At 39.1% G+C, this 26,802-nt stretch overlaps 1 protein-coding gene, 1 long non-coding RNA gene and 1 pseudogene across 17 annotated transcripts in view; 1 reads left to right on the top strand and 2 right to left on the bottom strand.

Annotated features, from left to right (window-relative positions):
- ZNF568 (zinc finger protein 568) overlaps positions 1-26,802 on the bottom strand; it is an 84,194-nt gene that overhangs the window by 21,058 nt on the left and 36,334 nt on the right. For 15 of the 16 annotated variants that reach the window (XM_019422998.2, XM_019423003.2, XM_053906344.1 and 12 more), the window contains one exon: positions 23,774-26,135. In XM_019422998.2, the coding sequence (XP_019278543.1) occupies positions 24,550-26,135 (1,586 nt within the window). In that variant the 3' untranslated portion in view covers positions 23,774-24,549. Of the gene's footprint in view, positions 1-23,773; positions 26,136-26,802 lie in introns of those variants that run through there. The other variant, XM_019422988.2, reaches the window with a different exon arrangement.
- LOC128778071 (3-oxo-5-alpha-steroid 4-dehydrogenase 1-like) lies at positions 4,813-5,938 on the bottom strand (annotated as a pseudogene).
- LOC109251523 (uncharacterized) lies at positions 9,514-10,749 on the top strand. The gene is made up of 2 exons (XR_002073561.2): positions 9,514-9,911; positions 10,476-10,749. It is a non-coding gene; the product is annotated as an uncharacterized LOC109251523 (long non-coding RNA).

The raw sequence follows: 26,802 nt of genomic DNA, 5'->3' as shown, positions 1-26,802 counted from the left end.
ACCCCATCCCCACTCTTATCATCACAGAAAGCAGGCGACCTTAGGGGCCCAGACGGGAGTCCTGGGAGAGAACCCCAGACTGTGGCCTCCTTCCTCCACAGGAGACTGAGCTCTTCCAGACTCCGTAGACAGAGTCCGAGAGGCAGCCGGCCACGTGGGGCTCTCCCACTGGGCCTTAGAAAGCCTCGCTTAATGTACTAACCACTGCTCCACGGGCACTGGTCGCCGAGCAAAGGAGGTCGGGCTCACAAACCACTTCGGGAGAATATCGCACAGACTTTCCGTCCAGGCAGAAGGTCACACAGCAGCGACACCTCTGACCTCGAGAAACCGCCAGCCAGCTTCAGAGCCAGCATGATACCACTCCCACACCCCGTGCCGATGCGCTGCTGATACCTCCCTCCCCCGAGTGAAGACTAGAGGCCTCGACATTCCCCAACCTCCGCTACGTCTTTACTTTTCAAGCGGGAGGACACAGCCTAGAAATGCCCAACGGCCACCCGTTTGTTAGACTCCAGACACACCCTGGCCCCGCCCCGGAGCCCCTCAGCATCCACTTTTCCGGGGTCCTCACATTCCAGTCTGGTAGAATCCGCCCCAAACTGGTGACACAGCCGGCCCGCAACGCCCCGACCCTTTACACCCGAACTCCCGCCAACTCACCACCGGCCAAGCCAACTTCGGCCGGAAGTGGAATATGCCGCGGAGCCCCCAGGAAAATTGTAGTCCAGGAGAGGAAAAATTCAGCTGGAGCCTGGCCGGCACAACAGTCTTCGCCCAGTGTCGCGTCGTGTTCCTAGCCTTCAGTGAAGGCCAGTACTGACAGTCCAGCCTCGCCTAGCATCTTCTAAGGACCTCGGCGCACCGACAGGTCCAAGCAGCAATAAGGTGGCTGCTGTTGGGTGGGGGAAGGGCTGTGGACCGAGGAGGCTTCTGGGAAATGTAGCCCCCAGCCAGGGGAAGGGTCAGTCCCCAAAGTTAACCCGTCTGCAGCACTCCTCGCTCCAAACTGGGAAATGACCAGAGGTCTCTTAAGAACTGTAGTTAAAAGCCGGGAAGCAGACAGTCCAGAGTACTCTCCACAAGGAGCCGTGCTCTGAGAGCGGGATCCTGAGTGGACGACTCCCCGACACGCCACTAACTAGGAATCCTCCCGGATGTGGGTTCAGCCCGTCCCACGATCCCTCCTGGTAGAGTGCTCAGGTGCGTTTAAGTGCTCAAGTTTCGGCTGAGAATTCATTCCCCCGTCCCGGGCACCACCAGAAAGCGCACTCCTCCCTCCGTCAGTACGGCCGTTACCCAGAAGCCAGGTGTCCGGGCTCTTCAACCCAATTCCGGCGGGGCCTCAGGGGCACCGGGAGCTGCGGATCCTCGGGACGTCTGGGAAATGTAGTCCCGGCCTAACGGGTTTGGGAATGTGGCGGAGGAGACCTTGAATGAAAGGTGGCAGTCTTGAACTCAGGACGGGGCGGGTGGGGGCAGAGAAGGGCCACCAGGAGGTTGAAGGAGGATAAGCGTAAGTCCGGAGTAGAAATCATGGAATACTAGTACTGAACTCTATATGCCATATATTAGTGTTTTCAAACTTGTTATAAGTACATAAATACAGGTAGAAATGCACTTGGGTCCTAAGTCTTTGGAAAGTTACACTAACATTTGTTAACAGTAGTTAATTGTTAGGATGTGTAATTGTAATTTTTTTCTTTTAAAAGTATCCCCTTATGGGGCGCCTGGGTGGCTCAAATGATGAGGCGTCTGACTTCCGCTCAGGTCGTAAGCTCGCTGTTCATGGGTTCCGCCCTGCATCGGGATCTCTGCTGACAGCTGTCAGCACAGAGCCTGGAGCCTGCTTCGGATTCTATGTCTCCCTCTCTCTCTCTCTCGCTCTCAAAAATAAACAAACATTAAAAGTATTCCCTTATATTTTCGCCATTATCTTGTCCTTATGAAACATTACTTATTCAATTTTGTTAAATATAAAATGAGTAAGTATAGATTCTGAAATTGATGAACTAGAAAACAAAAAAGTTGGTCAGATTTTTAAAATGTAGAGTTTGGTTCTAAAAGATACACGAGATACAATATTGATAAATGATAACAAAATGAAACAAATTAGAAGAAGAACATTAGAAAGGAGAAAGGTTAAACCATAGATATAGAATTTAAAAGAATCTTGAGGCTGTTATGAGCAACTCCATGACCACAGTAGAGGTCATTGTAGATTTTGCAGTGAAATTGAAATTACTAATTTCTGCTAAGAAGTAGAAAGCCTGAACAGAATAGCCATATTAAATGTAAATATGTCTTTAAAACTGTACTGTTAAAAGGTTCCAGATGGCTATAGCTGAGTTTTAACTACTTTTTGAATAATGATTTTTCACTTTATTCAGATGCCAGAAAAAGATCGAATACTCTCTAATTAGTTTTAGAGAATACTCTCTAATTAGACAGGCCAAAAGAAAAGTATTGATTAGTTTCACTTGGGTTAAAAGATAAACTGAGGCACTAAATTTTCAAGAGTTTGAGTGTACGTGAGTTTCCATTAGGCAACATCAGACTGAAAGTGTTAGGAGTACTCTACCAACAGGAGCTAGTGGAGAGGTCTTTTTATAGAAAAGACACTGAGGGCTGGGGCGCCTGGGTGGCTCAGTCGGTTGAGCATCCGACTTCAGCTCAGGTCACGATCTCGAGGTCCGTGAGTTCAAGCCCCACGTCGGGCTCTGGGCTGATGGCTCAGAGCCTGGAGCCTGCTTCCGAGTCTGTGTCTCCCTCTCTCTCTGCCCCTCCCCCGTTCATGCTCTGTCTCTCTCTGTCCCAAAAATAAATAAACGTTAAAAAAAAAAAAAATTAAAAAAAAAAAAAAAAAAGACACTGAGGAGCGCCTGGGTGGCTCAGTTGGTTAAACGTCCAACTTCGGCTCAGGTCATGATCTCACAGTTCATGGGTTCAAACCCTGAATCGGGCTCTGTGCTAACAGCTCAGAGCCTGGAGCCTGCTTCAGATTCTATGTCTCCCTCTCTCTCTGCTGCTTCCCCACTCATGCTCTGTCTCTCTCTCTCTCAAAATTAAATAAACATTAAAAAGAAAAAAGAGAAGACACTGAAACACAGCAAGGAAATTATTTGGTTAGACATAGCATAAGCAGTTGCCTTGTTTGGTAAAACTAACTTGGCTGTTTGTTATAGGTTGTTCTTAAATTTTATTTTCTCTGATAGGGGTGCATTGATTTTGGGTTAGGTTTTGATTTGCTTTGGTAAGCTACCAAGGCATTAGAACTATCTCAGTCTAATGGCATCCTTGTTTAATTATTTTAACATTTGTGATCATAGATGCGAAAATTCCAAATAAAAGGCTGATATCTTAGAGCTTGTGTTTTGTATGTCTTTTTTCCTTTTTCAAACAATTTATATTTATTATATTTTCCAAAAGTCTGGGTTCGTAACAGATTGCAGATTTTATTTTTTGGACTTGAAGTAAATTTATTAATCTCATTATGATTAACACAGTAATTGATGACAATTTGCTAAGTGACAGTTTTTAGGAAATGGAGGGAGGGCAGGGAGACAAGATAGAAGAGGATTTGTTCCTATTAACCGTCCACCCAGTGTGGGTGGGTGAAAGCAGTAACCACACATCAAAGCCTGAGTTAACCCAAGCGTTCCTTCATGCAGGCGGTTCATATAAAGGAGTAAAAATCACAGTGAGCTTCTCCAGCTCTCAGACTGGCATCCTTCTCCCAGCTGGGTGCTCTTTCCAGAACACAGCAGCCCAAATCCATCGTGACTTGTTCAGACTTTTGAGTTTTCCTGAGGAGATCCAAAATATTTATTGCTTCGTGTTTTCAAGTAATTGGAAAAGGGTCAGAAAAAGGAATGAAGTTCATTGAATAACAAAATTTCTTTTCAAAAATGTTCTGTTCCCAGTTAAAATGAAGCATAGCTGCATTGGGAGCGTTTGCTGTGCAATTCTGAAACCAAACGAGACTCTACAAATCACTAACAATGAGCACATGGCTTCTACATAAAACCACGTGAGAGAGGGACACCGTGGCTAGGAAGGTCAGCCAGGAAGGGGCTGCGCAGAGCCCACAGGGAGCCAGGGGCTGCTCGTGCTCTGGACCTACAGGTCAGCAGATCAGAGTGAACAGTCTCCTCCTTTCTTCCCCTGCTCCTGCAGTTTCTGGCTCTGCAGTTGTGGTGGCCACCGAGGCAGTGCTGTCCCTGGCCAGGAGGGGACCTCCACCACGTGTCCCATCAGAGCTTCACAGAGCAGCCCAGAGATTTAACAGCCTTCTAGTTGGAGATTTCTTTTACATATCTGGCAATACGTGGTGAATTTTATTCCTGTGATTTATCTCCGTGGACCTCTCAAGTGCATCTAGAGTAAGACATTCTGTTTCCAGATATTGTTTTGGAATACTGAGGGTACTGAGAAAAAAGTGCCTTACAACTTGCTAGTTCTACCTGGAAGGAAGAAAAATCATCTTAACCACAGACTACTGATGCCTTGTGGTGATCAGCATAAGGGGCTCCCTGCTCCCACCAGGGCCTCCAAGAAGTCCTCTCAGTGGAGGACAGAGCACCTTACCCCTTACATGAAGGCACCCAGCACCCTGCTCTGAGTGGAGTCACCTGGGGAGCCAGGCTGCCACAGGTGCCAGAGGCCTCTTGTCTGGGCCTCAGCTGGGCCCCTTGTGTCTCCTTTCTCTGCCCCCAAGTTCTCCGCTGCACAGCACCCACAGTGAGAGCCTGGGCATTTCCCTGGGGCTGTGACCACCCTGCAGGTGCCCCTGGCCTCATTGACCCAGTGGGGTGAGAGGGACAACGGAGACAGCCCTGCCTTTATCAGGGGAGGGGGCAACATCACCTTTGGCCTTGAACTGATGGTTGGAATGGGTAGTACAAGGGGCGGTGACACGTTTCAGTCCACAGAGGCCATCAGAAATGGCTTGTAATCCTGATCTTGTGCACACTTAGCTGTACACAGCCAAAAGAGGAGACTCCAAAATCAGAGAAATGGTCACCTGTAATGACCCAGAGTTGCAGATTCTCGACCCGGTGTGCAGCCCGTTATTAGCTTGGTATTAGGCAGCTTACATATTTATCAGGAAAACACTCCTAGAGCAAATCTTGAAAAAGATGAAGTAGCAGGAAAATGACAGAAGAGTAATTCATTTATGTAGTCCCTAGAGACACATCACTAAAATGCTTCAAGTCAAAGACCATCCCGCTGACAATAAACTTACAATAAAAATGGGATTATAATTTTCCTGAATTTTGGATAATCTTCAAATTTTCAAGGAACCACTGGTGATACTGCTGTGCTCGGGAGAGTAAAAGGTAAAGAGAGTGGCTCCCCTTGGTATTTTATATTGTCTCCCCTGGTTTCCGGAGATTCCTCAGGATATGGTCTGAATGGATGTTTATCAGCATGCCTATTAACCACAAGCAGAAACCTACTAGAAATCGGGGATCAGTGACCCAGTCATCAGCATACACCGCATACTGACTCAAGTATCTGCTTTGCAAATAGCCGTTATAGATACACAACACGAACGCCAGCGTACATGCGTATAGGAGCATCGGCTTTTCTCCTCAGATCGGAAACGGGAAAAAACAAGCACCGTTGCGCGTAGCGGAGGAGTAACGTGGCCAGGAGGCTGCGGTTGGGCGCGTGGCGCAGGCGCTGCGGCAGCTGGTAGGTGGGGCGCGGGGACGCACAGCGCCCGTACGCCCAGCGCATCAGCTGCACCGAGCCCAGCAAGCCCAGCGCGCTCTCCAGGTAGGCGAACGCGTCCAGGTGGCACCCCTCGGCCGGCTCCATCGCGGGGGACAGCGGGCGCGCCCATGGCCCAGTGTCCGCGGCGGGCCACTTATAGAGCGGGGCGAGGGGCCGGGGGTGGGGGCTGCGGTTACCTGAGGCCAGTGCAGGCAGCAGACGCCAGGCATCGAGCCCCACCTCCGCCCCTTGCGGTCCGGAGGGCAGGCCAGATTGCAGATTTTAAAAAAGAAAGAAAGAAAAAAACCTTTGTATTTAACCACAATTTGAGAAATACTACTCTAAAAAACAAATGATGTGATGGGATATTTACCTGGTCTTTGAAGAAATAGCTATGTGGCTTTCAGTATTGTAATTAATATGACCAAAGACTCCCAAGAAAATAAGATCGTATTTACATCCTTAATGAAAATTTCAAGGCTGGGGCACCTGGGTAGCTCAGTGGGTTGAACATCCGACTTGGGGTCAGGTCATGTCTCACAGTTTGTGAGTTCAAGCCCCACATCAGGCTCACTGCTGTCAGCATGGACCCTACTTTGGATCCTCTGCCCCCGCTCCCCCCCCCCCCCCCCAGTCTCTCAAAATAAATCATTTTAAAAAAATTCGAAGCTGGCTGTAATCTCCCTCCTGTAGCACTTGTTTGTCCCATCTTGGCCATATAGTAAAGATCAGACCAGTGTCTAAGAAACTGCAAAAGATAATATCTTTTATTCAGAGGTGCCCCTCTTCCACCTCTAACATGAGGGCATTAGTCATCCTGTGGGACATGCCTTACTGGCTGCAAACTCCTCTATCATTTGTAACTACCTTCACTTTATCATTTTGATTTAACGATCAGATCAGTTCCAGGGTGCCTGTGTGGCTCAGTGGGTTAAGCACTGGAGTTCAGCTCAGGTCATGATCTTGCGGTTTGTGAATTCAAGTCCCATGTAAGGCTCAGTGCTGACAGCTCAGAGGCTGGAGCCTGCCTCAGATTCTGTGACTCCCTCTCTCTCTGCCCCTCCCCTGCTCATGTTCTGTCTTTTGAAAAATAAATAAATGTAAAAAAAAATTAAATATAAAGATCAGGTCAGTTCCAGTGCCCCACATTTTAGATAACACTTACGGTTTACTCTCTACCCTCTCAATATTTGTCCCTTCAAGCAACTCCCAGACATAGCAGAGATCACACTTGCACATTAGACCACCACATCTTAGAAAGTTATTACCCAACATGCAACAAGAAAGTAAAATTTCACAATGGTTGAGGCTAATACCACAAATTTGTATGTTACTTAAGCCTCTCTAATACATGCAGAGGGATCATCAATTGTAAGAAACAACTTTGGAGTGGGCACCAGTCATAGCATAGCTCTCTACCAAGCTCATTTAACAGAGACTATATTGGGAGCATTACATAAAATGGTTGCTCATGATGCTTTCAGTTGTTAAATTTAGTTAGAGGAGATATAGCAGCTGGTTATTTGGGAACACTAAAACAGTCATTAGTTATGCTCCAGAAACAGCTGCTGAAGCTTTGCCTTGGCTTTGATGCTGGCACTCTGACCCAAGCAGCTGCCAGTGGAGCTGATGTTAATCTGTATGTGTTGGTATACAAAGTTATCGGTACACATCAGTGGCTAACTTTCCATGGCTTGCCAAGCTAAGAAAAATGAAACTACTGACACTGAATTAACAGTGGCAAAAATTAAGAACTTTCATAAACATATACATTCTATAGGATCCACCCAATCCACTGCTAGGTATGTATCCAAGACAAATGAAAACGTAGATCTATAGAAAGACTTGTATACAAATGTTCATGGCAGCTTTATTTGTAATAGTCCCAAACCTGAAACAACCCAATTATTCATCAACAGGTGATTGGATAAACAAATTATGGTATGCTTACTCAGCAATAAAAAGAAACTGCTGCCACATGGATGGAGTCATGGATGGATTTATCCATGAATTCACAGATTCATGGATGGATTGATCACACAGTTGGTTAAGCAATTAAGTCTGTTAAGTATCTAAGCAAATGAAGCCAGATACCAAAGACAATGTCTAATTCCACTTATATAAAGTTTAGAAATAAGCAAAACTAATCTATGGAAATGGAAGTCAGAAGAATGATTATCTCAGAAGAGGATGGTTATTGTCTGGGAAGAATCCCTGGGAACTTTCTGAGGGGATGGAAATATTCTATTTCTTGATCTGGATAGTAAATACACAATTATATCCATATGATGTATACTTAAGATTTTTATATTTTACCATATGTAAATTATACTCTAATTTTTAAAAAGGGAAAGAGAGGGGCGCCTGGGTGGCTCAGTCGGTTAAGTGTCCAACTTCAGCACAGGTCATGATCTCACAGTTCGTGGGTTCGAGCCCCGTGTTGGGCTCTGCGTTGACAGCTCAGAGCCTGGAGCCTGCTTCAGGTTCTGTGTCTTCCTCTCTCTCTGCCCCTCCCCCACTCACACTCTGTCTCTCTCAAAAATGAATAAACATTAAAATAAATTAAAAATAAATAAAAATAAAAAAGAGAAAGAAAAAACCCTTCAATCATTAAATAAATGGGTGGGAAAGTTTTAGAGACATGAGTCAGGGTAGAGAAAAGGGAAAAAGTAATGATGGGCAAACAGCCTGACACCTGTGGACTAATCAAGGGCCTACAAATATTTCAGACCTACGTATAGGCTTTAAGATATGAGAACTACAATAGGAAAATTAACATTTATAATCCAGTGTCTCTAAAATTCAATTTGGCCAGTTTAATTCTCAATAGTGTTTTATGTAGATATATAAAAATAATTTTGATGTAGGCTGCGCTTTTTATTGCATTTGATTTTAAGTGTGCTGAAGGCTTCATAAGTCCTGAAAGTTTATTTTGGTCTTAAAATAGCACTGCCCCTTCCTTCATTTCCTCTCTTCCTTCTGTTTTGTCTTCTTCATTCTCACACATCTGAACTGGAAATAGTCTTCTACACCAAGGATCTTGGACTCTGCCCTCCACATTTTAACGTGGTTCAGCATACTCAGTCCTCATTTAACTCCTCGTGAAAGGACTTTTCACTAGGCCCAGTGGCAATTTTTAGGAAAGACATGGGATTCTTTCTGATTAGAGATCTGGCCCATTTCCCCTGGTCTACAGGCCTCAAAATAATCAAATTTTCTCACAAGCCAACCAAAATCTAGGTTGCTTTTAGGCAACCTTTGAGACCCAATACATTCGATGCAAAGGGAAAGTTTGATATAACATGATTAAATAAAGCATGTACCCATTCTTCTTACTTTAGCAAAACCCTGCAAACCCTTCCTAGTAATTCTTGGGGTATAGTCCATATAGAAATGGAGACTTCCAATTTATCCTTTGAAAATCATAGGACAACTAACAGTACTCTTGCATCAGAATTTCATCTGAAACTTCTGACTTTACAGATATTATATCTTAATCATAGGCTTAGGAAGTATGTGATTATGCTTGTTTTTTTTTTTTTTTTTTTTTCAGAGCTGCTTCTTTTTGAGATCATTAAGTCAAGTTTTAGGACATCATTTGGACTTGAGAATTATATGTAATGCAATTCTGTTGAAAAGAAATATAGATACCTGATCCATGCCTCCTAACTTTATCTTTGGTTTTGCTGGGTTTTGTTTGATTCTTTTACCTCAGGTGCACATAGGGTTTTGGCTTTTTTTTTTTTTTTTAAAGATTTTATTTTAAGTAATCTCTGCACCCAACGTGGGGCTTGAACTCACAAAGCCAAGATCAGGAGTTGGATACTCCACTGACTGAGCCAGCCAGGTGCCCCACAGGTGCATATAAGTTATATAAATAACAGCACTTCTACTTTAGGTTACTTAGCTGGTTAGTGTACTAGATTTTGATATTATAAAATAATATCAAGATTATATTTCCTATCCATTGATATCAGGCATGGCAATGTATAAAAGTGACATAGCCAGTTCAAAGCAGAAGCTTTAAGAGCTGTTGAATGGTTTCACCATCTCTTTTTTCCCTCTGCCACAAGACTTTTATGTTCTATCTAAGTGCTGCTTCTTCAACCTAGGTCCTGGAATAAAGGTGGTATGGAACAGAACAGCTGCCAACTTATAATGGACATGGATATGAGAAATAATTCCTTGTTGTTGTAAGTCCCTAGGCTTTTGGAGTCATTTGTCATAACATCATAATTTGTCCTAAACTGATCAACAAAGTTATTTATTTTAAATAATGTTATAGTACTCATGAACCCACCACCCAGCATATTATCTTTAACTTTGATAATAACCTATACATTATTATATATAACCTCACCCTTACCCCTTCCTCTCCAAATGGAGCAAATATCATCCTGAATCCTGTGTTCATTAGTCCCTTGCTTTGCTTCTATGTAGTTTTACTGCATTTATATGTTTTGCTAAAAAGTAGATTTTTATCAAATTATTTTTTACTTTATAAAAAGGTCAATTATATGTAATCTTTGGAATCTTTTCTAACATTATCATAAGATTTTCTGTACTGTTGTGTGACATTGCCATTCATTTTGACTGCTATATAATTAATTCCATTGTGAGAACAAAGCACTTTCTCCAGTTGATGGACATCTGGGTTATTTCTGTGTTTTGGCTGTTGAGAGCAGTGCAACAATGTACATTCTTGTATATGTCTCCTGGTGTTCATGTGTAAGAGCTTATCTTGGGTGTATTCCTAGGAATGGAGTTCCTGGGCATGTAAATGTTCAACCACAGAAGATAAAACGAAATATTTTACAAGATGGCCTACTCATTCCTACAAGTAATTAACAACTGAACTTGGGAACACGCATCCTCTCTAACACTTGGTATTTGTATTGAGTAACTTCTATTTGCCCCTCCCCATCAATTCTGTACCCTTTTCACCCTACTCTATGCCCCAGAGGCTGACCTGTATGGATTTCATCAATGTCAGGTATATATAACAAATATACTTTCCTAATTTGTACCTTGTTTTTTGTAGTTTCTAGTTGCATCCATCTGCCTACCAGGAGATCAGAGAGAGAGAGAGAGAGAGGAGAGTGAATGAGGCATTTATCTCCCCACCTCCTTTTTGTCCTTGTAGAAGTGTGGTATTGACTATGTCCCTCAGCTAAAAGTCTCAGCTCCTGACAAGCATCCCTTCCACATAGCCCTCTCTATTTTGGGGTTCTGGTAGTCTCTTCCCCTGACTCCTCTCACGCTTAGGGTAATAATGGATCTCTGTCTCAGGATATTGTGGTTTCTCTATTACTGTCCACATTTTTATAAATAGTTCCTTTAATAATCACTACTCAACTTACCCAATTTGAGTGATATCTATTTCTTGAAAGGCCTTGACTGATACATTATTGTTAGACTCTAAATTTCCTAATTGGGAGGATGTAAAATGATATTTTGCTGTGCTTTTGAACTTGCATTTCTCCTATCCTTAATTACATTGAATCTCTCTTCATATATTTATTGATCTCATACTTTCTTTTTTGAAATGCTTGTTAATGTTTCCTGTCAATATTCCTATTGGGTTGTTTTACTTTTAGTACTGATTTTATTTTTATTTATATATTTTTTAAAGTTTATGTATTTATTTTGAAAGAGAGTGCATGTGAGTGGGGAAGGGGCAGAGAGAGAGGGAGAGAGAAAACGCCAAGCAGGCTCTGTGCTATCAGGACAGAGTCTGACGAGGGACTTGATCCCATGAACCATGACATCATGACCTCAGCCAAAATCAAGAGTCAGATGCTCAACTGACTGAGCCACTCAGTGGCTCCTTGCTTTTCTTACTGATTTTAGAAATGTTTGAAATATATATATTCTTTTTTTTTATTTTTAATGTTTATTTTTTGAGAGAGAAAGAGAGTGCAAATGGGGAAGGGGCAGAGAGAGAAGGAAATACAGAATCCGAAGCAGGCTCCAGGCTCCACGCCATCAGCACAGAGCCAGATGCAGGGCCTGAAGTCACAAACCATGAGATCATGACCTGAGCCAAAGTCGGACACCCAACTGACTGAGCCACCCAGGATCCCCCAAAGTATATATATTCTTGATATCAATTCTTTATTAGTTATGTGTATGGCATATGTCTTTTCCTAATTTATAACTTTTTTTTGTTTTAAAATTTCATTTGATGGTGACTGAACACTTACAATGGCCAAATATATAAATTGTTTAATTTTTAATCAACAATTTGTGTGTTTTATTTTAAGAAATATTTTCTTACCTCAATGTCTAAAAGGTATTCAACTATATATATGTTTTTTTACCAGTGTTTTAAGTTTTAACATTAAAATCCTTCATCTATATGGCTTTATCTTTGAGTATTGTTGAAGGTTAGATCTCATCTTTTTGCCAAATAAAAAAAACAAATTTTCCAGCTCCCGATTAAACTGTTCCTTCTTTCCTCACTGGCCTGTTGTCTCCAAGTGTACTGGAATGAATGGCGGCCTAGATTTACCATATTCATGGATTCTAAGATTTACCATATTCATGGATTCTAAGATTAAGATTCTAAGATTCTAAGATTGTTCAGTTTTCATGTAAATTAATAAATAAATTAAATGTAATCCCCCCAAAAATTTCAGCACAATTTTTTGTGGAAAATGTCAGGCCAATTCCAAAATATATGCAGAAATGCAAAGGATCTGTATCACTAAGGAAATGTGAAGAAGCTGAAGGATTTACATTTCCAGATATCAAGACTTGTGTTAAAGTCACAGTTGGGGAAGTCTGGGTTGCTCAGTCAGTTAAGTGTCCAACTTCGGCTCAGGTCATGATCTCACAGTTTCCTGAAGTTCAAGCCCTGCATCAGGCCCTGTACTGACAGCTTAGAGTCTGGTGCTTGCTTCAGACTCTATGTCTCTCTCTCTCTCTGCCCCTCCCCTACTCACTCTGTCTCTCTCTGTCTCTCTCAAACATTAAAAAAAATTTTTTTAATAAAAAAAAAAATAAATAATATAAAGTCACAGTAAACAAATCTGTAGTTTGGTGCAAAGATAAGTAAGTAGATAATAGGACAGAATAGAAAGTCCGAAAATAGACTAAACATTTTTAGACACCAGGTTTATGACAAAGAAGCCACTGAATTTCAATAGTTAAATAATGGTCTTTTCATTGCATAGTGCTAAGTCAACTGGATATCTATGTGAGGAAAAAAATGAACCTTGATCCTTAGTTCAAATTATACATAATAATTCAAAACCAATAGCAGACCTATATGTACAAGGTAAAACAAAGTTTCTGGAAGAAAACATAGGGAAGTGTCTTTATGATATTGGTACGGCAAGGATTTTTTTTAAATTTAATGTTTATTTATTTTTGAGAGAGACACAGAGAGTGGGGGGAGAGGGGCAGAGAGACAGGGAGACACAGAATCTGAAGCAGGGCCCAGGCTCTGTGCTGACAGCTCATGTGGGGCTGGAACTCACAGACCACAAGATCATGACCTGAGCCAAAGTTGGATGCTCAACCAGCTGAGCCACCCAGGTGCCCCGTGGTATGGCAAGGATTTTTAAAATTGATACAAGAAACACTGACCATAAAAGAAAAAAACACTGATAAATTAGCTGTCCCTAAGATTTAAGAAATTCTATTCATTAAGCGATACCTTTAAAAAAGTAAAAAGTCAAGCTAGTGGGAGAAATAATTCATATCTCTGGCAAAGAATATATATCCAGAACATATATCCACAAATTAATAAAGACATACAAGCCGGTAAATATGTGGACAATATACAATAGGCACTTCACAAATGAAGATACCTAAATGGCCTATAATATACAAAAAGATATTCCACATCATTAGTTATCAGAAAAATGCAGTGTTACAACTACATTCCCAGATGTCTTTTTTGCCATTGTTTTCATCAGAAAAGAATCCAAAGAGGGTCCATGCATTGACTGTTGTCTCTGAAGTCTCTCTTAATCTAGAATATTCCTTTGTTTTCACACCATTGCTTTAATTAATCAAACAGGTTAGTTGTCCTGAAGAAAATGCAACTTGCCTGATTGCTTCTGTTTCACATTACTGATCTTTTCCTCTACATTTTATGTGTATTGTTAGTAAATGAAATTAAACATTTGATTAGATTTTTAAAATTATTGGCTCTGTCTTTATGCTGTATAACATCAATTAGCACATAATATTTAGTTGTCCTACTTTGAGGCTGAGATTGACCAGTGATGAAACTGATCTTTCCACTTAAAATTAAAAAAACTTTTTAATGTTTATTTATTTTTGAGAGATACACACACAGTGCGACTGGGGCAGGGGTAGGGAGAGACAGAGACAGAGAATCCAAAGCAGGCTCCAGGCTCTGAGCTGTCAGCACAGAGCCCAGTGTGGGGCTCCAACCCACAACTGGGGGGATCATGACCTAAGCCGAAGTCTGATGCCTAACCAACTGACCCACCCAGGCGCCCCTGATCTTTCCACTTTAAAGTTATATTTTAGGGGTGCCTGGGTGGCTCAGTCGGTTTAGCGGCCAGCTCTTGATTTCAGCTCAGTTCATGATCTCATGGTTTGTGGAATCAAGCCCCACGTCAGGCTCTGCACTGACAGCATGGAGCCTGCTTGTAATTCTCTGTCTCCCTCTCTCTCTGCTCCTCCCCTGCTCATGCTCTTTCTCTCAAAATAAATAAAGTTTAAAAAAATCATCAGGGTGATATTCTAATAACTTAAAAAAAAAATAAAGTTGTATTTTATATAGGGTGACACGTTAGTATCCTGAAACTACCCATTTCTCAATCACCCTTTATTTAGGGTTTTGGTATTCATTGATACTTACCGCTTGAATCAGTTACTTCATTGAGGTTGTAAAATGTTGATTTTTCTAATTCTAGCATTCTTCTTACAATTGTTAACTAGAACTATTCTGTATAGAACTTTTCTTTATAAATTATTTAGCTATTTTATACCTTTACTAGGACTATTTGGTACTATGAAATACAATTCGTATGGAGAAAGCAAAATAAAATTTTAATTCTCTTTAATTATGTTTTTATTTTTATTTTTTTAAGAGAGAGTACAAGCAGGGGAAAGGGGCAGAGGGAGAGAAAGAGAGAATATGGGGCTAGATCTCATGACCCTGGGATCATGACCTGAGCCAAAATCAAGAGTCAGATGCTCCACCAACTGAGCAACCCAGGCGCCCCTAATTATCATGCTTTTCATATAAGAAGTTGGTACTATATATATATAGTATATATATATATATATATACTATATATATATATAAAGTTGGTACTATATATATATAGTGTATATATATATATATAAAGGTTTTTTTAATGTTTATTCCTTTTTGAGAGAGCACAGAAGCAGGGGAGGGTCAGCGAGAGGCAGACATAGGATCTGAAGTGGGCTCCACACTGACAAGTGAGCCTGATGTGGGGCTTGAATTAAAAAATGGTGAGATCATGACCCAAGCTGAAGTCAATGCTCAACCAACTGTGCCACCCACGTGCGCCCCCCCAAAAATGAGTTTTGATTTCTTGCAGACAGTTGATCTTATGGATTTTCACAAATTGCTATATTTCAATCATCTGTAGTTGTTAGTCTTTTTCTTGTTAAAATTGTCTTATCTTTGGGGCCCTGGATAGCTCTGTTGGTTAAGGTTGATCTCAGCTCAGGTTATGATCTCATGGTTCATGGGTTCAAGTCCCACATCGGGCTCTGCGCTGACAGTGCAGAGCCTGCATTGGATCCTCTGTCTTCCTCTCTCCCTGTCTCTGTCTCTTCCTCTCTCAAAAACAAGTAAGTATTAAAAAACACTGTCTTATGTTTGGTCAGTAAGAGTCCTTTGAAGATGATTCCTGTGTCTTTTAAAATGACCCCAGTAGTCTTTGATAACTTTCCTGTTTTCTGATCACTGAGAGTACCTATGCATTTTGTAACTGATGTGTGGTTTAACTGCAATGTGATGAGTGCAGTTTAAGATATCATCTACTGGTATTTGGTTGATACTTGCTTTTTTTTTCATTGAAGTCTAATTAACATACAGTGTTACATTAGTTTCAAGTGTGCAATAAGATTCAACAATTCTATACCTTACTCAGTGCTCATCTGTCGCGACCGGCGCGACAAACACCGAGGTCAGAGTCCTGAGGGTAGGGGAATGCAAGAAAAAAAGAGAGAAGAGAGCAAGTTTGGGAACAGGAGGGTCCCCTGGGCTGATGGCCCAAGTGACGGCTTTATTGTTGCTGTACACAATCTTTTATAATATAAGACTCTTATGGATCAGGTCATTCTAAGAATAAACAGGTTTCACATGATCACTGCCAGCCAAAACATTTAGTTCTGTGTACCTTGTGAACTTTCTGAATGGGTCATAAGACCTTGTTGATAGATTGCTAGCAAAACACAGTTCCCATGTTTGTTTCTATCTGACTCGGGGTAGAAAAAGGGAGGTAGCAATACTGCCAACACCTGCAGACCACAGGCTTCAGGAACTTTCTCAGCCTTGACAAGGCTTTCGTATGCCCTTGAAAGTGGGGGAATGGGAGGGGGAACCACCGGGTTGGCTTGAGTCAACAGGGAACATTGCTCGACCCAGTCTCAGCCTGGCACCGGGGCCTGGCCCCCCACACTCATCGCGATAACTGTACTCTTAATCCCCTTTATTTCACCCCCCCTCCCCCTTTCCTCTGGCAACTACCAGTTTGTTCTCTGTATTTAAGAGTCTGGGTTGTTTTTTTTTTCCTTTGTTTTGTTTCTTAAATTCTGCATCAATGAAATTGATACTTTATTATCAACTTCCATAAATGCTCCAGGTTTGCTTGGAAAGAATGTATATTTTGAAAGTTGCCAGCTGCATGTGCTAGATATGTCCCAGTAGGTAAAATTCATTAACTGTGCTATTCAAACTATCTATAAGCTTAATAACCTGTCTGCTTGATCAGTCACTTAGAACAATTGTAAAATCTCCCATCACTATAGTCATTTTACCTCTGTTTCCTCTCTTCATTCTCAGAATTTTACTTACTGCCACTTAAACTACTTTTGTCAAGGTCACCAATGACTTTAACACTGCTAAATAACTGAATGATCAGTTTCTCAGTCTTCTTTTTATTTGACCAATTAGCAAAATTTGATAAAGTTCATTACTTCCCCCTTTTTAAAACACTTTTTATTCACTTTGCCTCCAGTATATGACCGTTTTTTGGTTTTCTCCTAATTCCCTAGGTCTACTTTCCTGTCACCTATGCTGCTTCCTCTTTGCTTCTCTGATCTCTAAATGCTGGAATTCTGCCACACACCCGCCCCCTCCCCCCCACCCCGAGGTCAGTCCTTAGATCTCTTCTCATCCAGTCCATTGGCTTTAAGTACAATTAATATCCTAACAACTCATGAAAGTATATCTCTAGTCATCCTTATCTTCTAGATTCCGTATCCATATATCTGTCTAGTAGGATTCTGTGCTTGGAAATCTAGGCATATCCCCTTGTTCATCTAGACCCACAAAACAGCTGGTACGACAGATTTTCCATCTCAACAGATGGACATTACATCTTTCAAGTTGATCAGGCCAAAGATCTTAGCAATAGCTTTGATTCTTCTCTTCGTCTAATGAACCACATCAAACCTATCAGCCAAGTCTTTACAGCTCTACCTTGAAAATGTCTCAAGAAATTTACTACTTCTCAATACATCAACCACTATCACACAGATCTAAGTAACTTTTATCTGAAGCCTCTTGATTTGTATCTCTGGTTCCACACTTGCTCCTTTATTATAATTAGGTCCTATAAGACAATTTTTAAGACAATTCTTTTAAAACTTAAGTCAGATTGTGTTAATCTTTTGCTTAAAGCCTTCCAATGGTCTTACAGTTATTACAAAACAAAACCTAAACTCCTTCCTAGACTCATCTTTAAGGTACTACCTAATCTGGCTCTCAATCTCTTTCTAAATTTTATCAATTACTACTCTCTTCTTAATTTACTCTAACCAAAGTCCTATTCCTTATCAATACTTGAATATATCAGGCATGCTCTCACTGAAGGGTCTTTAAAGATTCTGTTCTTTATAGTTAAGTGTTCTTTATCCAAATTTCCCCATGACTTATTCCCTCACTTCCTTCAGTTCTCTACTCAAATGTCATCTTCTATTTCCACTTTTTGTAGTGACAAATGGCCTTATTTCAGATTAATCCATAAAAGATAATAAACTTTGGTAAAAGATCTGTATGCTAAAAACTAAAGAAAGCTTATGAAAGAAATGGAAGAAGTCACAAAGAAATGGAAAATGCTCATGGACTAGAAGAACAAATATTGTTAAAATGTCAATGCTACCCAAAGCAATCTACACATTCAATGCAATCCCAATCAAAATGGCACCAGCATTCTTCACAGAGCTAGTACAAACAATCCTAAAATTTGTATGGAACCACGAAAGACCCCAAATAACCAAAGTAATGTTGAAAAAGAAAACCAAAGCTGGAGGCATCACAATTCTGGATTTTAGCCTGTATTAACAAAGCTGTAATCATCAAGACAGTATGGTATTGGCACAAAAACAAACACAAAGATCAATGAAATAGAATAGAGAACCCAGAAATGGACCCACAAATTTATGGCCAACTAATCTTCAACAAAGCAGGAAAGAGTATCCAATGGAAAAAAGACAGTCTCTTTAGCAAATGGTGCTCGGAGAACTGGACAGCAACATGCAGAAGAATGAAACTTGACCACTTTTTTTACACCATACACAAAAATAAATTCAAAATGGATGAAAGACCTAAATGTGAGACAGGAAACCATCAAAATCCTATAGGAGAAAACAGGTACCAACCTCTTTGACCTCGGCTGCAGCAACTTCTTACTTGACATGGCTCCAATGGCAGGAGAAATAAAAGCAAAAATTAAGTATTGGGATCTCATCAAGGTCAAAAGTTTCAGGGGTGCCTGGGCAGCTCAGTTGGTTAAGCGTCCAACTTTAGCTCAGGCCATGAACTCACGGTTCATGACTTCGAGCCCCACATCGGGGTCTATGCTGACAGTTCGGAGCCTGGAGCCTGCTTCAGATTCTGTGTCTCCCTCTCTCTCTGCCCCTCCCCTGCTCACACTCTGTCTCCCAAAAAATAAGCATCAAAAATTAAAAAAAAAAAATCAAAAGCTTCTGCCCAGCAAAGGAAACAATCAACAAAACTAAAAGGCAACTGACAGAATGGGAGAAGATATTTGCAAATGACATATTGGATAAAGGGTTAGTATCAAAAATCTATAAAGAATTTACCAAACTCAACACCTTAAAAACAAATAATCCAGTGGAGAAATGGGCAGAAGACATGAATAGACACTTTTCCAAAGAACACATCCAAATGGCAAACAGACACAGGAAAAGATACTCAACATCACTCATCTTTAGAGAAATACAAATCAAAACCACACTGAGATACCACCTCACACTGGTCAGAGTTAAAATTAGCAGTTAAAAACTGCTAAAATTACTCTCAACAATAGCCAAATTATGGAAAGAGCCTAAATGTCCATCAACTGATGAATGGATAAAGAAATTGTGGTTTATATACACAATGGAATACTACGTGGCAATGAGAAAGAATGAAATATGGCCTTTTGTAGCAACGTGGATGGAACTGGAGAGTGTGATGCTAAGTGAAATAAGCCATACAGAGAAAGACAGATACCATATGGTTTCACTCTTATGTGGATCCTGAGAAACTTAACAGAAACCCATGGGGGAGGGGAAGGAAAAAAAAAAAAAGAGGTTAGAGTGGGAGAGAGCCAAAGCATAAGAGACTGTTAAAAACTGAGAACAAACTGAGGGTTGATGGGGGGTGGGAGGGAGGGGAGGGTGGGGGATGGGTATTGAGGAGGGCACCTTTTGGGATGAGCACTGGGTGTTGTATGGAAACCAATTTGACAATAAATTTCATATATTGGAAAAAAAATAAAATAAAAAAATAAAAACTGCTAAAATTAACGACTCAGGAAACAACAGATGTTGGTGAGCATGTGAAGAAAGGGGAACCCTTTTGTACTGTCGGTGGGAATGCAAACTGGTGCAGCCACTCTGGAAAACAATATGGAGGTTCCTCAAAAAATTAAAAATAGAATCACTCTATGACCCAGCAATTGCACTACTAGGAATTTATCCAAAGGATACAGGAGTGCTGATTTGAAGGGGCACATGCACCCCAATGTTTATAGCAGCGCTATCAACAATAGCCAAATTATGGAAAGAGCCCAAATGACCATCAACTGATGAGTGGAGTAAAAAGATGTGGTATATATATATACAAGACAATAGTACTCGGTGATGAAAAAGAATGAAATCTTGCCATTTGCAACAATGTGGATGAACTGGAGGGTATTATGCTAAGCGAAATAAGTCAGAAAAAGATATCATATGATTTCACTCATATGTGGAATTTCAGAAACTTAACAGATGATCATAGGGAAGGGTAGGAAAACTAAGATAAAAACAGAGAGGGAGGAAAACCATAAATAGGGAGAACAAACTGAGAGTTGATGGGGGTTTGGGGTGGGAGGGTGGGGAAAATGGGTGATGGACATTAAGGAGGGCACTTGTTGGGATGAGCACTGGGTGTTATATGTTAAGTGATGAATCCCTGGAATCAACTCCTGAAGCTAAGAGTACACTGTATGTTAGCCAACTTGAAGATAAAAATAAATACATAAATATTAATTCAAAATAAAATGTTTCATGGATTGCAAAAAAAGAAGGTAATCAACTCTGGACTATATATATTTTATACACACACACGCACACACACAATGTGAAAGCATTGGGGAACAACCAAAAACAGGCAAAAAAATTGAAGGGAAGTTGACCTTTGAAAAAAAGAAAAGTGTACTGTGAGACATTAATTTTTAAACAGGTTATCATGTAATGGAACTTTCCAGCCTCTGTGGTATGGGGTAGCTAAACTCAAATAGAGAGCCACAGTATTATTGTCCTGAGAAGTTGGAGGATGAAGTTTCAGGCTGTTTTAAAAACTCTTTAAAAATAAAGTTAAGTTCCAGAAAGGAGGAGCTACAGAGAGGATATTCAACATCTACTTATAAATTCTGTCCAAATCTTTGGCTGATGCCTGAACTTCACAAATTTATGTAAACTCCAAAGAGCCTATAGAAATCAATAGCTAGAAGATGCAAAGAATGAAGCAGATATTTCAGCTATTGCTGGATTTTAAATCCAGCCAATGTAGCTGTTTTTAGGACAAAGACAACATTCTCCAGAAAATTATAACAAAATTCATAATCTCTACAACATATTCACAAGGTTCAGTATACAATCAAAATTAGTAGATAAGCAAAAATATACGAAAGGTAAGAAAGAATCAAGAGAAAAAGTTATCAATAGAGAATGACTCTAAAATAGTTCAGATGTTGGCATTAAAAAAATTGGGTATTTCTAAACTTGTGCATGTGCATGTGTTAAAACATTAATAACATAAAACTTAACATTTTAACAATTTTACCTGTACAATTAAGTGGCATTAAGTGTATTCATAGTGTTTTATAATCCTCACTATTTCCAGAATTTTCTCATCTGAAACAGAACCAATGTACCCATTAAACAATAATTCTCCATTTCTTCCTCCTTTATTCCAGTAATCTCTATCATACTTTCTGTATGAATTTACCTATTCTAGTTACCTTATGTACATGGGAATCATACTTTTCCAAGGTTCAGTTATGTCGTAGTATGTATCCAAATTTCTTTTGCATGGCTGCATAATATTCCACTTTTTGTATATCCCACATTTTGTTTATCTGTTCATCTATTGCTGGACACTTGGATTGTTTCCATTTTTTGGCTATTCTGAATATGCCACTATGAACACTAGTGTACAAGGATCAGTTTGAACCCCTGCTTTCAATTCTTCTGGATATATACTTAGGTAGAGAAATGCAGAATCATATGGTAATTTTTTGAGGAACTGCTAAACTGTTTTCCTCAGCAGCTATACCATTTTACATTCCTGTCAAAAATGCACAAGGGTTCTAATTTCTGCACATACTCATCAAACACAGGTTTTGTTATGTAGATAACACATGAACTTTGAAAACTATTTTTTAAAAAACAAGTCTACAAAAATTAGGTATGCTGGCAAAACTGGACTTAGCATAAAACCTACTAAAGAAGAGACTATGGGAGTGCCTGGGTGGCTCAGTCAGTTAAGCTTAACTTAAGTTTAACTTAAGTTTAAGTTAAACTTAAGTTTAACTTCAGCTCAGGTCATGATCTCATGGTTTGTGTGTTCAAGCCCCGCCTCTGTGCTGACAGCTCAGAGCCTGGAGCTGCTTCGGATTCTGTGTCTCCCTCTCTCTCTGCCCCTCCCCTGCTTGTGCTCCGTCTCTCAAAAATAAACACTTAAAAAAAGAAAAAAAAAAAAAGGAATGAAGAAGAGACTCTGAAATGACAATACTCCTTTAGATACTTAAATTTTGGTAAATTGTTGTTTTCATGAAAATTGGTCCCTGCAATTTACAAATGTAAGTCAGTGTCAATCTTTAAAAGTAGCTAATAAAAGTCAAAAGTGATACGGTCATGTTTGTATATCACTACTTTAGTTTGAGGTTTTCTTTTGTGAAATCACCCTTGAACAAATATAGTTAATATTCAAGCATTCAATGCTAAAGTTCACTTTTAATAGCTCCTATTCTAATCTCCCTTTTAAAAAGGCACCAATGATTTTCTGTATATTAGTTATATTGTGAGATGGCATAACAAAACATTTACCTTAAGGGGTGGTTCATATATTATTATAGATTATAGAGAATGAAATCCTTTTATAGGAACTATGTTTTTACTGTTCAGGGTCTAGACCGCTACCATTTCCAACCAAAATAAGATAGGTCATATAAATCAAGGGTTATGAAAGGAATAAAATAATCTGTAGGTTAAGAGTGAAGCAATGTTACATAATTGTTTATGGCCATCTCAAGAAAATAAAAGGCTTTCTCATTTCAAAATGTTGTAATGATTACCTATGATATTAATGTTTGTCCTGGTTTTATGGAAACCTACAGGGCAAGAAAACTGGTCACAGAGTCAATTCTCAGGAAAATGTTATTTTCTCCATATTGACTCTAAATATATTACTAATTAGTTAGCTATGAATCCAACAAACCTGTTGCCAAATAATGCAAGATATACTGAAAGAAGGAATCATTAGTAGACCATAGTGCCCTAAAATAGTAAATAAAGTCATACTTGATTTATCATACTCCCATCTGATTTTCAAAATTTTAATAAATAATTAAATCTAAAACATAATTGGTAAAAAAATGAATCACAATTTTAGAAATGTTAAAATGTAAAAAAAAACCATAAGATTGATAAAGTATGCTAATTTCATATTGTATAGTAAATAGGACTATCACTTCCAATTACTAATTTTCTGGAAATATTTTTGATAAAATAGCTCAGTGTCTGATAGGGCATATGGATCTATCCTAACATTTTTTTCTATGGGCACAGGCCTCCCCTAAGCCGTAAGGTCTGAGAAATAACTACAAAAACACCATTAAGACAAGCCATCCATATTGCCACTGCAGATCATTAATTTTTAAGATTTATATGCTCTCAATCTTTATTAAGGCATAAAAATTACAAATAAAGCTAAAAGTCCCCTTTGATCAATACCCTGCCAGAGAAAATACTAATAATAATTTGGTATGTACCCTTCTAGTCCATTTTACATACATACATATTTCAATAATAATAAAAACATAGTTCTGTTCTTTATGATTTAATTCCAATTTATATGAATGTCATTACACAATGTTTCATTTGAGGATTTTGATTTTTTTTCCACTCAACATTGTTTTACATAACTATCCATGTTACAAAATACAGATCTAGTCTATTGCTTTTAACTGCTGTATACTATTCCATTATTTGACTATATCACATTTTATTATCCATTACCTCATCCATAATTTAGTATATATATATGTATATATACACACATATATATGTATACATATATATACGTATATATATACATATATATATATATATATATTTACGCATATTTGTTTCTTTATGATGAATATACAGAAATGGAACTGCAGGGTCCTTTTGCCTTTTAAAAAAATGATTCGCTGCCTCAAAACCATAGACAACATTCTGTATTTCCTCCCAAGAATTTCAGTTTGGCTTTTCACATTCCAGTGTTCAAATCCTTTGGAATTCTGTTTTCTTTATATATTGTAAGATTGCATGTAGTTTTATTTTCCCCAATATGGAGAACCAAATACTCCAACAAATTTTATTGGCTGTCATTTCTCTATTGATTCATGATGTCATTGTTATGTATAATACACACCAGGTTTGCATATATTCATTGACTTATTCCTAGGCATTCTATTCTGTAAAATCTGCTTATGTATTCATGCTCTGATACCACACACTATTTAGTGACCATAACTTTTGTGTAATATATGGTAGAAGATGGGTCCTTGCTGTTCTTATTCAAAATCATCTCAGCAATCCAGGGACTTCCATTTCACATGAATTTTAGAATCATTTTGTAAAGATCCTAGAAAATTCTTGTTAGATGTTTGGTACTATATTAGGTCAATAGATTCATTTTGGAGAACTGACATTTTTATGATATTGAGTTTTTCCACCTCTATACATGGTATTTCTATTTATTCAAGTCTTATGCCCTCCAATAAAGTTTTAAATTTTTCCATAAAGATCTTGGTTGTTTTGAGTTTACACCAATGTATTTCAAAAGTTAAGTAAAGCATGAGTTGAATTTAAGAAAAGGCCTTCCCTCATTTAGTACACTCGGCGTTTCTCACCTGTATGACCTCTCTTATGTATAGAAAGGGATGCTCTTTGAGAGAATGCTTTCCCACATTCATTACATTCAAAGGGTTTCTCACCAGTATGACTTCTCATATGTATAATAAGTAATGAGCATTGAGAGAAGGCTTTTCCACATTTATTACATTCATAAGGTTTCTCTCCTGTATGACTTCTCACATGAAGAGTAAGGGATGAGATTCGAGAGAAGGCTTTACCACATTCATTACATTTAAATGGTTTCTCTCCAGTGTGAATTTTTTCATGTTCGAGGAGATTTTGTCTCTGACTGAAAGCTTTTCCACATTGATTACAATGATAAGGTTTTTCTCCAGTATGAATTTTCTCATGTTCAGTGAGATTTGATTTCTGACTAAAGGCTTTCCCACATACTGCACATGCATAAGGTTTCTCACCAGTATGAATTCTCTGGTGTCTAATGAGGTTTGACATCTGAATAAAAGCTTTCCCACATTCATTACATTCATACGGTTTCTCTCCAGTGTGAATTTTCTGATGTGTAATGAGATTTTCTTTTCTGCTGAAGGCTTTTCCACACTCGTTACATTCATAGGGTTTCTCAGCTGTATGATTTCTCATATGTACAGTAAGGGATGAACTTTGAGAGAATGCTTTCCCACATTCACTACATACATAGGGTTTCTCACCTGTATGACTTCTCATATGTATAATAAACACTGAACATTGAGAGAAGGCTTTTCCACATTTATTACATTTATAGGGTTTTTCCCCTGTGTGACTTCTCATGTGTAGAGTAACAGATGACATTCGAGAAAAGGCTCTACCACATTCATTACATGCATAAGGTTTCTCCCCAGTATGAATTTTCTCGTGTTCAATAAGATTTTGCTTCTGGCTGAAGGATTTTCCGCATTCTTTACATTCATAGGGCTTTTCTCCAGTATGAATTCTCTCATGTTCAATGAGATTTGATTTCTGACTGAAGGCTTTCCAACAATCCTTACATGCATAAGGTTTCTCCCCTGTATGAATTCTCTGGTGTCTAATAAGGTTTGACATCTGAATGAAAGCTTTTCCACATTCATTACATTTATATGGTTTCTCCCCAGTATGAATTTTTTGATGTGTAATAAGATTTTCCTTCCTGCTGAAGGCTTTTCCACATTCCTTACACTCGTAGGGTTTCTCTCCAGCATGAATTCTCTCATGTCTGATGAGGTCAAATCTATGACTGAAGTCTTGTCCACACTGATTACACTTAAAGGGGGTTAGAACATGGGATGAGCAAGAGTAAAATGGCTTCCTGTATTTATTATATTCATAATTTTCCTCTCTTATACAGTCCTTATCATAACTAAGTAAGTCTAAATTATGTTCCAAATCTTTATCAAATGAGTCACATTCATAGAAGTTTGGTCTTGAAGTAATAATATCTGAGTTCAAAGGAAATATTTTTGTAACTTTTTTACATTCAATGACATTTTCCTTAATCAGAGTTTTCTTGGAGATGGATGTGACTTTCCTCACAAGTGCTTCCTGTTGCTTCTTGATCTGTTGTTCATCAACTTCCCAAACTTCTAAAATGGAGGACCAAAAATTATTACTTTTGAATTTTTCTGCTTTATACTATTAATAACATTTCAGAAATTTGCTACTACAGAGTTGGTCTTTGATATCAACTCTAATCTCCCAATATGAAAGAAATCCAAAGTACAAATGTCCCTAGTTTTTAAGTTTTAAGGGGTTAACTCCGATAGAAAATATTATGGAGAGAAAACTGACACTGATAGGCCTAAGTAGCTTTGATTGATTTTAAAAGTGTGCTTATATAATGCAGAAATCAGTAACATGAACAGAATAATTAAGATGAAAGGGTGAATATATAAATGACTGGATAGAGAGTCAAAATGACCAGAGGATGAAAGTAAAACTTGTGGTTAAACACAGTGGATTGAATATGTATGTTTATTTCTCCCTTCTCCCTAAAAATCTATCAAAATGACAGTAAAAGAATTAAAGGTCAAACCCACAAGGAAAAAAAAAAACGAGTATAAAGAAGGTAAACAAGAGATTTCAACAAAAGAATGGAAATGAAAGGCATATAGGGAACTGACAACTAATAGCAAGTACTACTAAGATGTAAAAGTCAGGTAACAAAGTAATTTGGCCACAAAGCACTGGAAAAGAGAACAAATTAAAGGATTCAGGTACTCATAAAGCAGAGATAAGATGCCTGAAGAGGAT

Source organism: Panthera pardus, unplaced genomic scaffold (genome assembly GCF_024362965.1).
Source record: "Panthera pardus isolate Hobbes unplaced genomic scaffold, ASM2436296v1 HiC_scaffold_18, whole genome shotgun sequence".
NCBI classification, from domain to species: Eukaryota; Metazoa; Chordata; class Mammalia; order Carnivora; family Felidae; genus Panthera; species Panthera pardus.
This window is presented reverse-complemented; position numbering and strand designations above follow the sequence as displayed.